General features: G+C 36.2%; 1 protein-coding gene across 1 annotated transcript; it reads right to left on the bottom strand.

Moving 5' to 3' along the window:
• LOC133710338 (uncharacterized) lies at positions 1–8,018 on the bottom strand. Its single transcript, XM_062136384.1, has 4 exons — positions 6,655–8,018; positions 6,483–6,533; positions 6,294–6,366; positions 1–509 (listed from the first exon to the last, which is right to left on the bottom strand). The coding sequence occupies exons 1-4, from the start codon at positions 7,641–7,643 to the stop codon at positions 303–305; spliced, it is 1,320 nt and encodes a 439-aa protein (XP_061992368.1). The 5' UTR covers positions 7,644–8,018; the 3' UTR covers positions 1–302.
• Positions 8,019–15,289: the final 7,271 nt, after the last annotated feature.

The raw sequence follows: 15,289 nt of genomic DNA, 5'->3' as shown, positions 1-15,289 counted from the left end.
TGGATAAGAAATAAATATCACCTGTAGTTGTACTTAGAGATACATTGAGTTGGGTTATATGACCACCCAAAACCATATTAAACATAGATTTGGGGTATTCCCAACTATTTCTCCATCAATTAGAGAGAAATGAACCAAAAACATGAAAAGGAGAAGAACACCACTAATCATAAATTAAGAAAAAGAAAAATGAATGCCAAAAAAAGATGAGGGGTTTGCATAATTAAATAAACAATTAATGATACATCATCAGACCCGATTAATCAATAAATTATAGGAAAATTTAAGTTTGAATTAATTAATCAAGCAGTTGTAGAAGACGAGGACGTCCTAGCATAGTGCAGCACCATGACATGGTCATCTGTGGTTGATGTGGAGGAGGAGGAGTCTGGAAGTGGAAGCATAGTGAGTGATGCTGCTGCTGCGTCCCTTAGACTCCATATATTATCTCTTACATGCTGCAACGTCAAGAAAGGTAGGAGCTGCTGTCCTCTACATGTTATCTCTACCTGCATATTCATATAATTTTTCTGGTAAGTTTTCGATCGTGCGTCATAATTAACTAAGCAAATCAATGAATTACTGTAAGATTAGCAAATATATAATGACAGAGTACAAAGAAACAAATTAATTAGTGATGGGTTAGCTAGCCAATTAGCTGCGTAGATCTCACATGCATGGAAAGAAAGTTTTTTTTCGATGAAGCATGGAAAGAAAGTTGATAAATGAGTGCAGGCAATGATTTCGTACGTGCTGTTTTAATAATTGTGCATGTTAGAACAAACATTATCATGCAACTGAATCATCATCTGCCTTTTTTTTTCTTTTCCTTCATGTAATTAAGTGTACTTGATAGCTGATAACCATGCAGATTCTAAACAAGGAAATTAATTAGAATGCAATTGGGTGTAAACCCTAAAACAACAATATATACTTGTAATTTGCAGTTTTCTAAGATTTTTGTACGCACTCTAAAATTAATATTTTATTGTTAAATACTCACAATTTAACCATATGTAGAAACACATAATTTTAACCTCTTTTCATGACATTTTATCCTAAATAATAGTAAAACCCATTTAATTTCAACTCGAAAGCCCTTATCAGGATTTTAAAAACATAGGAAAAAAAAAATTCAAAAAAAATGGAGAAGTTATTATGTACTTTGGTCATATCGAGTATAGTCGAACATCTCACCTATCATAAATCTAATTACAATTGCTCACATTTCTCACTATTCATCAAGTTTTTTTTTTGTTTGGGTTCTCGAATTAAAAGCATAAGTTACGATTAAATTTGTGGTGTTGAAGTCATGCTTTGTCACTAGCTTACGTCTTTTCCATGCTATGCTCCATATAAATCCTTGTAACGTCTACTTTACCCATAAATCTCCCTCAACTTTTGATCTTTACTCCAACAGATTCTTCAAGCCCCACATCCCACACTCACTACTCCACGTTAATAATTTCATTTTTCCATTGCTAAAAAAAATATATATATATCATTTTTCCCCAAAAATTAAAGAAAAATAAAAACATTATGTAATACATAATATGTAAAATTATGCTATAGTATTATTACGTAATAGTCGTAATCTATACTATTATTAAGAGAAGAGACTTTGTTAGCCAAAGTAGACGTGAAGTAGACGTGAAAAGACGACTAAATCCTTAGACCATAGATTATCTAAAAATATCTTTTAATAAATAGAGGACATAATCTTAATAAATAAAATAAAATTTTAATTTATTTTCCCCTAAAATATCTCTCTATAACTTCCCACTTCCACAACAAAAAAAGGAAGAAATTTTTTTTTTCCAAAACTTCCCACGTTTTCTCCAATGATTATTTTTTATTTTTGAAAATTAAACTCACACACAGAGTGTGTTTTGGTCTAGTTTATTATACGAAAACAGTAAGGTGGCTGCCCGTTCCCACGATGTTAAACTTCCCGGTCTTAATGATTAAGGGACCGACCCCAGCCAGACTTTGCTGATAAGCATAAGCCAAAATCATGACGCTTTGGACTTTCATTATTATATTTCCAGATTATACTATATATGCTATAATCCTCAACATAATTATAAAAAAAAGAAAGAAAAAAACACCTAATGGATCCAAAAAGCACGGCGACGACTATGCACTATATACACGCCTTTTTAATTTTCAAAAAGGGACCAAAGCCTCCTCCTCCAAACTATTCCAATCCAACTTTATCTTCATGCACGTCTCTTTCACGTTGCTTCTGAAAATCCTAATATCCAAAAGGTCAATGTTCCTTCATGAACTACCTTCCAGGCTTCCACCCGTATTATATTCCTTTGCCTAATATAATAATAAACTCCAAGGCGCTACTGGCAAACCCTAGTGGTTTAGCGCGTCGTTTTTTATATTAGCTAACTGGGATTATCCTTAAATATGTGTCTTTCACACTTTTGTTTTTGTTCTTGTTCTTTTATTAACAACTTGGAATGTTTTCTGTCGTATATTTTCAACACCTAAAGCATATATATATGTGTGTGTGTGTGTGTGGGGTTTCCATCAACTTTGTATGGAAGAGGTGATGATGAAGAAGATGATGATGATGTTTTAAATTCCATCCATGCATATCAAAGTGCAGCACTTAAGGTCTTGATCGATGGGTCTTTTTTAAGCACAGACGAATGCATAAAATAGGAAAAGGAGGGCAAATTACAAGGGCCTACAATAGCTGTCGATTTGGGGAAAAAAAGATGAAAGATGAGTATGATGAATTGGGAGGAACGAAAGCATGACGAAATGAAACGAAAGCAAAGGGAATGAACTAATTGAAGGCAAGCAATAGGGTACTGAGGATGAGAATGACATGATCCACGTGTGATTTTTTAATCCCTACACTAGTATCATTTGGACCGACCGATATGTGTTACTTTCGAAACTGGCCAAGCTGAAGAAGATGTTTAATTTACAAACACTTAAAGTCAATGCAGTAATTAGAAACAAAAAAGAAGCATGGAAATTAACAACTAATCCCACCATTTTTAAGCTTTCTCATGGATTGTGCATGGCTAATCATCACAAAATATATTAGGTTATATATGTGGGGAGGTGCCCTAGTGTGAAACAAATCAAACCATATATATGCAGCAAGATTCAAGAGAGAGAACTTAATTAGAGTCCTGCATTTACGCTAATTAAGATCAGAATTCAGAAGAGACTAATTACTATAAGTTGGAGCTCATCTTTCACACCCATTAATTTAGAAACCTAATGATTGGGCATTTTAGTTGCATGCCATTGCCAGGTGTGAAGGATACGAGTTGGCTTTCCGGACGGCATGGAATTATTTTCTTCTCCACAGAAAAATTATGTACCAAGTGATTCACATCACTTGGCTGGATCCCAAAAAGATCGAAGCAATTGCCAAGTAAGGTTGACTTGTATGATTAACAAAGTGTGTACGTGAAAATTAAAAAACATCGAGTGTTGCATATAAAATCAAGGAGAATGTTTCGTCTGTCATACATCCTAAATAATTGCTGTATATTATAATTAACATGGTATGCATTATCGAATATGGATGAAAGTTTTGATTCTGATTAGGTCTACATATAATTTTTGGTGCATGGTGAACACTAACTGCTAAGTTTGATTCTTGCTTGTCTGCGTAGCTGTTTTATTGTTAGGGAATGATTAAATACCTATTTATATATCTCTCTCATCTAATCAGCTCCTGACTTCATGGCATGTAAGTACAAGAAAACAAAAAGAAGTGGAATATGACCAATTCATTGTAAAACATTCGACCTATAAATTATACAGATTCAACTACCACTACTTGTTCTCCTATATATACACATAGCCAGTCTTATTGTGATCTATTATATGTGTTCAAGTATTAAACATTGTATGACAGAAAATAATTTTATAGTTGATAGTATTAATTTGGTAGGTAACTTTGTTTTCTTCTCCTTCTGTTGGTAATGTTGCCAATGTACAGCTTTCTTTTCTGTTAGAAGTACTGCTTCATATTAGCTTATATGCTTCAGTACGAATGTAACTAGCTAGTTTGATCGAGATGCATAGATAACTCAATTACTAGGTTATTTAACATGATACTTAATTATCACAGATCATATTAACATGTACTGTTTACTTTGGCTACTAACCTATACTTAACAAAGCATTTGAATTTTTATTTATCTTACTAATGAGGCTGAAGAATCAAATGCAATGAAAATTTGCGTAGATAGATTCATGGTAATTCAGTGTTCCACTCGACTGTTTTGAATGAAAATAGAGTTAACCACTAAAGAATAAACATCCGAATTTATGCAAAGAAGATATGTCACTGAAACCGTTAGCCTCGTTATCTCTAATGTTTTTCTGTTTGGAACCTACGGTTAGATTAATCTTTCTTAATTCACATAGGAAGTGCTATTTAATCATAAGCAATTCTGTTCTAAGTTAAACCTGCATGGAATTAATTTATATATACCTAAACATATGGCTCATGCATGCATTTTGTATATCTAATTATCTAGTTAAAAAAATTATAGTAGGCTGACTTTGTAGTTTAATTATCATAACTTAAGCCTTCACGTAACTTATATACCTACACAAACATTTATAATTTGTCTACACATTATATGCAGTACACACTTCTATATATATTGTTAATCGAACAATTGATTTTCTTTTCTACATAATTTTTGTCCTATACTAAATTCAAGTACGTACACTAATTACGTGAGTAATTTAAGTATCTACATTATAAGATTGATGAAGACGTTAAGAAAACCCTGACTTGGCTAGTGCAAAGCTCAATCGATATCACTTTAAGCATGAATTATATGTTTTAGATTTTTGTTACTTGGGTACAATTATTAGAAAACATATAGTGGTATTTCATGATGAGGTGTGTGTTAGAAGAATTGATAAAATGATGGTGCCGCAATAACATGCAACTCATTACCCTAATATCAATTTTTGTATAATGCATTAATTGATCATTCAGACTTCTAAATACTATCCAATACAAATTATTTTGGTATACATGATTAATTCCTCTATACCTGTTAAAACCTCAGATAACCTTTTGCATATATGAGCATGAATACTTACTTTACTCGCATATATAGTAGAAAAGAACCCAGATTTGGTCATTTTCATGAATTATAACCTCTAATGTATATTGCAAAAAAAACAGGTGTACAGTTTGATTTCTTAAAAATTAGGTCAAAATTATATGAAAATCTAGGAGACTTTAAACATCAATCTAGGACAGTTTCTAAAACCGCAAACTAAGCTCTCCATCTTTTTTATCTATCCGAAACTATAATCCAAATGAATGCTTGTGCCTTAATATACAAGGTAAAAATGGGAGGAAAGAAACAGTAGAGGATTTGATAATATGGTATAAACTCGATCAAGACTGCTATAGAACCAAAATATACTAAAACCATTTCTCATAGGGTGTACTATATATGCAATCACAGCTTCAGAGCAGGCCATCTTCATCCTTTGTACATAAATATATGTATGTATGCTTGTAATAAAGAGATTTTTTGAAGTGGGGTAGAGAAATATATTATGCTTGTAGTTTAAATTTCGTATAAGAACTCCTATTCTTGGTGTTTCTTTCTTAATGTCTTTCTCACAGTACTGGTGCTTCTATTTTCAGTAATATCTTTATTTTTTATTTTAGAATTTTTGGTTGTGCTTTTAACCTGCTTTCTATGCATGCAGGTATTGCCAGTTCATTGAAATGTTACTTTCATCAATGTTTACTACCGAAACAGGAAACCCCTTTTATGCGGAGAGGGAAAGGCCATTCATTTCTCTACCATCGATTTTGAGGTCTGGGGAAAGGGTGGTAGGTAAACCTCTCAGTATGTTATCTACCAATATTTGAATTTAATTTGCACTTAATAAGTGTAATCCATCACTTAAAACCGTCCATAACTAACTAAACATAAGCTGATAACCCATTTGGAAAGACACCACTGTCACCACATAAACATAATACAAAACTAAAGAGAAGACCACACCAGTGCCAGGAAATGTACTCACCACCTAAAAAATGGTTTTCATCATAAGAAACAAACACTACAAGAGAGAAACCCATTTAGTTCTGCTGTTTCTATCATGTCTCTAACACCAACCAGGCCACCATGTGCAGACATTACTCAACGAAAACCATAGCATGATTTTTTTTCTGTTTGTGTTCTTAAGTTGATCGTTCAAAGGTAACAATTAATCCACTATATCCGTGAGCAATTAATCTAGAAAGAGGAAGTTATGAGGATACGTACCTCTGATTCGCTGTCGAGTCTTAGCTTATTAACCAGATACTTCTTTATCAATCGAACTGTCATCCTTCCATCCCTAAATTTTCAAAGAAAGAAAGCAATGGAATTCATAATTACAAGGATTTTTTTTTTTTTTTTTTTACATTTTAAATCCAATGATTAGATGGAGGATACGAAAGATGGAAATGTTACTTGATCCTGAGGTAGCTTTTAGGTATCTGGGGCAAGAACGGTTCTTTTTCTCTGCATTGATGGAAAGACCGGCTAGAGTTCATATCAAATTTGGCCAAGAACGAAGAAACTAAGAGGCAGAAGTAAAAAAAGAAAAAGAAAAAAAGCAATGGGGCCTGTTATGAATACTTACTGATTTTGTGAGGCTTGTAGCATAAACCAGATGCCAGACTGGGGCCGCCGAGGAGGATCAACAACTCTGAAATCTAAGCTCGGCCCAGCACCACCACCATGATGAAGATGATGATGTTGAAGTTGAAATGGGCGTGCAAAATAGGAGGAGGATGCTGGTCCCAGTTGCATAAAAGAAGAGGAAGAGGTAGAAGTTGAAGCACTATTCCCTATATGATTATTATGATGAGGGATCAATGGCCTAAATCCCCAGTTAACCTCCTGGTGCTGGTGTTGAGGAAAGCTTGGCGGCAAAGAACTACTCATTCCCATTCCCATTCCGATTCCGGGGTGTTGAAAATATAAATTAGACGTAGTGTTCATCAAATTAGTGCCGAAATTAGGAACACGAATTTGATGATGATGATCGGGAACATGAAACATGGGAGTCATAGAAGACCTGGCTGCTTGTTGCAACTGAAATTGCCTTGACGATGACGACGACGGCGACGATATATTTGCTGATAACAGATCAAGCTCAATCAATCCGGATGCCGATGATGAACCCCTTAACGAGCTTCTTCTTTCCGGAGCTTGGACGTCTGCACTGGTAGCGGTGTGGCCGCCTATACTCAATTGGAGCCATCTCTCGTCTCTCTGATCTTCATCTACAGGAGCTTTAGAACTTGACCCCGCTTCGGCTTCGGCTTCGTTGTTAAGACTGTTAGTTCTTGATTCATCTTCGGCCATCGGACCATTAACCACTACTAGATCGGAAGATGCTAATAAGTAAGATTGATCAGTAATAGTATTATTATTGTTATTACAATAACTATACTGATCATAACCACCTTCCTCTACTTGATTCATAAGATGACAACCAAAGCTCTCGTCGTCCGGCGCCGTATTGTTGTAATAATTGGCACCGCAGCCACCATAACCACCGTAAAGATGAGGATGTTGTTGTTGTCTGGATAAGTTTTGATGATGTGCAGAAGGAACCATGGTCATTTCGGACTACCCACCAACGTCGACCCGTATTGACTGTAGTACTGCTTGGTCGTCTCAACTACTTGATGAGCCATGGATTAATAATAAAGAAACTAAATCTTGAAAGTGATCTGGATTCTGGTGTTTATATGGTGAAGTGGGATCTGCTAATATTGGTGCCATAGGAATGTTAATGATCTAGGGGAGCGGCGGAGAAAGACTACTAGAGAGACACCCATTAACGTCACGGAGAAGATTTTCTGTTTCATCGTCCGCAAGGAGAAGAATAAACCTTGCAAATCTCACTTTCCATTAATTCTATTTGTTTGGAAGCTTGTGGAGAGAGAGATGAAATTGCAGAGGGAGAGAGGAAGAGAGAGAAAGAGCGAGAAGAGATGGTGGTCAGTCAGTTATATAAATATTATATCCATTGGGATATTTATATTGTTCTTCTATAATATATTTCTGCTCAAGGAGAGGTCCAACAGCATTCTGTATTTTTCTTTTATTGACTTTATTAACGAGAAATATACGTTCCACCTGTATTCTCATATATAAATGAATAGTGACTTAATTAAGAGCCCATCCAAACAATTTGATTTGTTTTACCTATTACAGCACTCAAATGTTGTCGCATTTTTAATTTTTATTATGTAGCAGAAATTATAACTATTACTCAAGTTATTAAGCTAACATAGTTTAGAGAATAAATACATATTTGGTTGGAATTACATAGATTCTCCTCTCACACATACTAGTTTTCAAGAAACTAAAACATCCCTTTATAATTGTGGTTTATATGTATATCATGATTATAGAATGATTTCTGCTTGTATATCAGAAATTAGTAATTACTTTCATTCTGTTTATTTGATGATAAGAACTACATAGTAAAAGTATCTTTATGGAAAAGCAAGTAGGAAACTGAACTATTTGTGCATTACATATTATATCTTTGCAGTTTGCACACATATGTTAGTGCATGAACGAGTTGCCATACATATGTTCCAAAGAGATAAATTGACATAACAGCTCTCCCTCCTTTTGAGATATCTCTAAAAGATCCCTTTTTAGGACTAACAGTGCTGGATTTATATGCTAAAGCCTAAAGCCAGTCCTATATTAGGACCCATGTAAACTACTAAATTAATGTGTACATATATGCTTTTGAATAATTGAATTTGGTGTTCCATCACAATCCATATATAAGACATATATATTATGTTGGAGAAGAAGAGCAAGGATCCGGTAAGCATATATATTTGTCAATCATCTTATTGAGAATAATTTCTACAGTGGCTTCATGACAGGAAACTCACATCCAAATCGATCAAATATATATATCATGGCCCATGGAATTGTCAAGGTGACAATTGTCTAGATTAGCTCAGAGACTTGGTTTATTTTAGTCAAAACGATTAAGCTGTAGTTAGTTTTGTTTAAGCCTAGAAGCAATTAAGTAAGGTAACTGAAGTGCCTGCTTGCCTGAAATTCAGAAAAGGGAGTGGCAGGGCATAATGACATTACCTGTCTGTGTCCGAGTGTCTGAAACTCTGAATAAAGCTTAAGATATTATATGAGCAGAGAGCACTTAGGACTTAATTTAATTATGGAGTTAATTAAGAGGTACTTATAAACAAATGAAATAGGGACTCGGGCATGCATGATGGTGTTTCCCCACAACCCAAGAATTGAAACACTGCGACGTGGCCAGGTTTTAATTTGTAGTAGTAGGAATATTGTGTACACATATTGGTTCCAAAAGCCATGTGCCTCCCACCCTCCCTGCATATATCGTACGCCGTCTCGTTTGTCGAATTCCAAGCCTTTTCTATCTCTTAAACGCGATGGTAGTGGTGTTTTCTTCATCATATCAAACAACATTTTAGTCATGTTTACTTTTTACGCTTATATTGGTGAGTAATATATCACGAACTCTTTAATAACCGGTGACGATGAGAAAAAAACTTGCATCCTCTTGTTTAAGCTATGATTAGGTGTGTCTAATACATCTGCATGTGTATCTTTCTATTAACATGTCATTACTATGATTGAACTTTTTAAAACCTTAATTGGTTCTGTAAGCTTCTATCTGGCTGGATGCCTTGGTTCAATACTTGTTAAATCTTCACAAAGGAAAAAGGCCACATTTTAGGTTGTTGTTGCTGAAAAGCTGACCATTTTTCTTTCCAACCCATCCAACATGGTCTCTCTCTCTCTCTCTCTCGATCACGTACTCTCCTTTGTTTAAATTGTTGAGGGCAAAGGGACTTTTCGAAGACGGGTCAATCACCGAAGTCTCTGAAAACTAGCACTGAAAAGAAAAACATGGCATGCAAAGGAGGAGCACGCAATTCAAATTCAATTGATCGAGTTGAGCGCCTTGTGTAGTTTTTTTTTTTTTTTTTTGGACGGCTGATGATCATGGTGTAGTACTACTATATATATAGAGGATTATAGGTGATGGGACTATTCTACCAGGCCATAATCATGGACCAGAAACGAACTTAATTCCCAAAAGTAATTAGTGGATAACATATATAAGGGGAGTTGATCGTGGCCAGAAAAATATAACGGGACAAAGAATAAATTTTCATGAAAAGGATCCTCTCCCTCTCTTTGAAGGAACTAAACACCATAATGGGCCTAAACCGAAAAGTTCATAGTCCTGATCCGAATTGGAAGGGTCAAATAGGTTCTGTCATGTGATTAGGGTTAATCTAAGTATGTGATCGATGAGGAACGACGATAAAATATCTTCTCTCTCTTCCGCTCCTTATGTTTAAAATTTGGTTACTTGCAAATTTCCGTTGTTCTTTCTTAATTTCTTTCTCTTTTTTATTTCTTGATGGGGGATGCAATGGGATGTTGTAACTTTATTCTTGTATACAAAAGTTGTTGCCACATCCACATAGAGATGAGAATGGGGAAGCGTCTCATGCGCTTGTTTTGTAGATCAGGACGAGTATTATATTGATATGGGTGGCACTTAGGAGCAGTGTGTGTTTGTGTGATGGGCGTGCCTCGCTTTTGTGATAGATAGACAAGTGCATGGGCATGGATAACATGGAATGACTTAAGCTTGGAATAAAAGCATGAAATGAAAGCAAAGGCCACTGATGGTGATATTTTTCTACCCAAAATTCATCCGCAAGATTTGCTACTAGTGCTCGACGGTCCTACGTCACGCGGACTACTCTACTCTCTTTTTGAAACAATTAATAGAGAAAATATACAAGTAGTGAAGAAATTACTTGATCTATCTGCTGTATTTGGTACATAACTTGATATTACTTCAACTAACATTACTCATCTTTTTTTTATCCTACTACATCCCTCCCACCCTAAATTATACTCATCTCTGATATGAATGAAATTTAAACCAATGACCTCCATAATATTAGTTAGGTCAGCTAACTAACCGGTCACGATTTACGAACTATATTGAGAAAATTAAAGATGCAATGACAATGTAAATGAAATCATCGACATTGACAATTTCAATTTTAATCCTTGAGATAGCCTTGTTAAATTGGTCTTGCTGATCGAACTTCATGATTTTACTAGCCACCACAGCACAATCTCAATTAATCAATTAATAGGCGTCTCAATCTTTGATTTAACAAGCTAGTGCTAATCTTGTATTTGTTTGGTCCTTAGTGCCCTAATTCTAATGTGATCAAGGCATACCTTTTGAGAGTCTACGCCGCCCTGGTATTATAGGGTTTTCTTACCCATGGTACTAGGGTTTCAATTTCTTCTCCATTATGACTGATCCGCAACCTATATGTCCTTGGCATTTCTTGGCTGAGGGAACGACATTGCAGCCTAAGTCTTACACTTCAGTAATTACTCAGACAACCACTACCATCTCTGATTTGCCTGTACTGAGGTTCACGACGGGAAAACATCAATCACGATTTCAGAAGAATGTTAACAAGCAAGTTTGGATAAATGCAGACACGTCTCCAATTGGCCTCCAGCAACAAGCCTTATAATCCTATGGGAAAGATCCTCATATGGTACCTGAATTATTATCTATTGCATTTTTTTATACCTTAACTTTTAAAACTACCCTGATGGTACCTGAACTAAAGCACCGTTTCCCTATATGGTACTTCCATCCATTCTGCCGTTAAATTTGCTTACGTGGTGCCAACGTGGACATAAAAGTGCCAAATAAGCTCTGGGCAAATAGTAAAAAAAAAAATCCTCATATGGTACCTGGACTATCGTCTATTGCATTTTTTGGTACCTTAATTTTTAAAACTACCCTGGTGGTACCTGAACTAAAGCACTATTTCCCCATATGGTACTTCCAACGTGGACATAAAAGCACCGTTAAGTTAGCTTATGTGGTGCCAACGTGGATAGGGGTCATCATGGCCCTACCCTAAATTTTAGGGCTTAGGGTGGGGCCGGGCCGGGCCGGGCCTAGTCAAAGTCCACAAAATTTAAAGTCAGGGCTTAAATATGCTAACCTTTACCGGCCCAAAAGGCCCGAGCTGCTAGGGCTGAAAGGGCCAGGTCGGGCCGGCCTTCCAAATAGAGCCGAAATGGGCTGAAAATGGCCTTATTTTGTTTAACAAAAAGAAATATATTTTTTTTTTTTCCTCAAGATGTGGCTCAATAATTATATAGGTAACACAAGACTCATTATTTTTGTTGATCATATTTAATACACACACATACATATATATTGAAATTAACTTATAACATTTATAAATATTAGTTAAGGTGGTTATATTCAATTAACTATGTCTCTAAATCTTCCAAAATTAATTGTTATTTAACAATGGAAACAAAAATTAAAGAAAATAAAGCTTAGGAAATCAATTACGAAGAAGATATAAGTTGTATGTTATAGAAAAAACAGAAATATATAGAAAAAATAGGAAATTATTAGGGCTTAATTGGGTGGGCTTAAAAGACCGGGTCGGGCTTGGCCCTAACGGGCTCAAACGGATCGGGCCAAAGGGCCGGGTCGGGCTTCATTTGCATGGCCCATACCCTACCCTATTTGAGAAAGGGTCGGGCTGGCCTGCCTTAATGCAAAAGCCGGGTAGGGCTTCGGCCCTACGAGCCGGGCGGGTTTAGGTCCAAAGGGCCAAATGATGACCCCTAAACGTGGACATAAAAGTGCCAAACAAGCTCTAGTCAAATAGTAAAAACCGTATGTGTGCTTGGTGACTTGGCTTGTTGGACTGGTTGTTATGACTAATTTGCCCCTATAAGTATGGGCCACATAGGCAAACTTAACAACATAATGGATGGAAGTATCATATGGGGAAACGGTGCTTTAGTTCAGGTACCATCATGGTAGTTTTAAAAGTTTAAGTACCAAAAAATGCAACATACGATAGTCTAGGTACCATATGAGGATTTTTTTTTTTAATACTATTTGCCTAGAGCTTATTTGGCACTTTTATGTCCACGTTGGCATCATGTAAGCAAACTTAACTGCAAAATGGATGGAAGTACCATATGGGGAAACAGTGCTTTAGTTCAGGTACCATCATGGTAGTTTTAAAAGTTAAGGTACCAAAAAATGCAATAGACAATAGTCCAGGTACCATATGAGGATTTTTCCCTAATCCTATTGATCTGCAAAGGAAGCCTCGCCTTCTTTGGGGCAATCTTGGCTGTTGGAGAATTATTCCCATGGGAAAAGGTTTCTATACTTTCAGTTTTGCTCCAGAGGAGTCAGACTCTGGGATTTGGGCATAAGGTGCAATTTTTTTGAAACCTGGAATGATGAGGTTCATGAAATAATTTCCCAATTTCTCCCCTTCAAATCAACGCAATACTAACGCTCATGTGTGGGTGAAGTTTTGGGATTTAGGTCTGGAATTTTGGGAGGCTAAAGACCCGGTATGAAATAGCTAGTAGTTTTGGTGTTCCAGTGAAAATTGATCCCAATACATTGGATCGTAATTTTGGTCTTTTTGGTGGTCAAAAGAAAAAATGGGGGCACTTTTGTGCAAAGTGTAGACTATGGGAAGCTTCCCGATCTCTGCTAGCGTTGTGGCAATGTGGGGAATCGAGTTATGACCTGTGTTAGCATTGAAGCCACCCTCAAGTGCAAGAGGTACAAGTTATAGAATAGGGGATTAAGTAAGGATGTCGAACCCACGAGGATTGGTAAATCCTTTCCTAGCTAGGGAAAACCTAAGGAAAAACTAGAAGAATATGCAAATGTACAATCACAAACAAAGGCTCACAAGTGAAACAAAGTTCATGGTGAGTATGTGCAAGATGGTGTGTAGAGATTTAATTTTGATTTTGAGATTGGTTTATATTCAAATTGAAACAATGAAAGCAAGTAATATAAACTAAGCTAAACTAAACAAGTTGTTATCAAATGGATGGGAGTTAGGGCATCGGGTTTCACGTTTTGCCTCCCTTGCAAGCATTAATGCAATTGAATATGAATGATGCAAAGCTAATTGTCCAACTACTTTCTTAGCATCCGGATAGGACTACTAAGGCTTAAACACGGCCCCTTTCATTTTATTAACTCTAACCGGATAAGTCTAGAGCTAACTACCTAGAGACAAATTCAATTACCGGATAGGTCTCAATCCTTTGCCCCTAAATGCATAAAGCTTAGAGTTTAGGTAACCAAGCAAGCAAACCAATCCTATCTCTAGGTGATTTTAGCTCACTACCCTCACATGCACACATGGTGTGCTTTCATGCTCCCTTTTTGCCTAAAGGTAATCAATCTCTAGGAAAAACTTCATGTCATGGCAAACACATAACTCAAATTGATTGGGTCTAAGTAATGCATTCAACTATTGACTTAGCATGTGAGAATGACAACATGAATTTGCATCAATTTATAAACAAAAGCATCAATCCAAGCAAGGTTGGCTAGGGCTTTCAACCCTAGCCCCAACTAGTTCACTACTCACACATAGCTAGATACACAAGCTTCAACATTCTATTAAACATCAAATACATAAAGAGATAGGGAGTAAATGGTGACTATTGATGATGCCGGAAGAGGTGGTGGAGATGGGTCTCCAAGAACATGATGTGGTGGTAGTCACCTCCTTCTCCTTGCTCCAAGCTCTTGATATTGGTAAGAATAGTGAAATTTGGAATCTCTAATGTGAGTTGTGGTGTTGAGTGGTGGAGGAAATGGAGGTTGTAGTGGTGGAAATGCTGGTTTTAGAGGTGGAGATGGTGGTTTTAATGGTGAAAATGGTGGTGTCTTCTCTAGAGAGAAAATGGATCTTGGATAGGATGAAGATGATTGAATGGAGTCAAGAATACTGAAGAATTGGTCTTTTTGCCTCTCTTTGATCAGCTATGTGTGTCCTCTATGGTTCCAAAGTGTGCAAGAGATGCTCTTACACCATTGTCCCCCAAATGGTCCTAAATTGGCAAGGTGACAAAAGGACAAGGTGAAGGGAGATATTTGAATTTCAAGTGATGGGAGATTCTCACCACCATGGTCCTCCTTTGCTGGAGAAAAGACTCTCCATGAGTGGCGGCTCGCCGGAAAAGTCGATTTGCAATTTTCTTCCAATCTTCGTGTCTTCTTCCCCTAGCTTCAAATCTCCGCATTTCAAGCCTCAAATAGTCATTTTATTCTCAATGCAAGGTTTCCTACAAATAAAAGGAAATAGATTAAAAAGGGCAAAATAACATGGAGGACAAAT

The sequence above is a fragment of the Rosa rugosa genome, chromosome 5 (genome assembly GCF_958449725.1).
Source record: "Rosa rugosa chromosome 5, drRosRugo1.1, whole genome shotgun sequence".
Classification (NCBI taxonomy): Eukaryota; Viridiplantae; Streptophyta; class Magnoliopsida; order Rosales; family Rosaceae; genus Rosa; species Rosa rugosa.
Note: the sequence above shows the minus strand (reverse complement) of the source record. Positions and strands in the feature narration are given on the sequence as shown.

Coding starts and splice junctions, on each gene's coding strand:
- LOC133710338 (XM_062136384.1), bottom strand. CDS start 7,643: ATGACCATGGTTCCTTCTGCACATCATCAAAACTTATCCAGACAACAA. Junction 6,534..6,654: donor CTACAAGCCTCACAAAATCA/GTAAGTATTCAT, acceptor CCATCAATGCAG/AGAAAAAGAACCGTTCTTGC. Junction 510..6,293: donor GACTCGACAGCGAATCAGAG/GTACGTATCCTC, acceptor ATGAATATGCAG/GTAGAGATAACATGTAGAGG.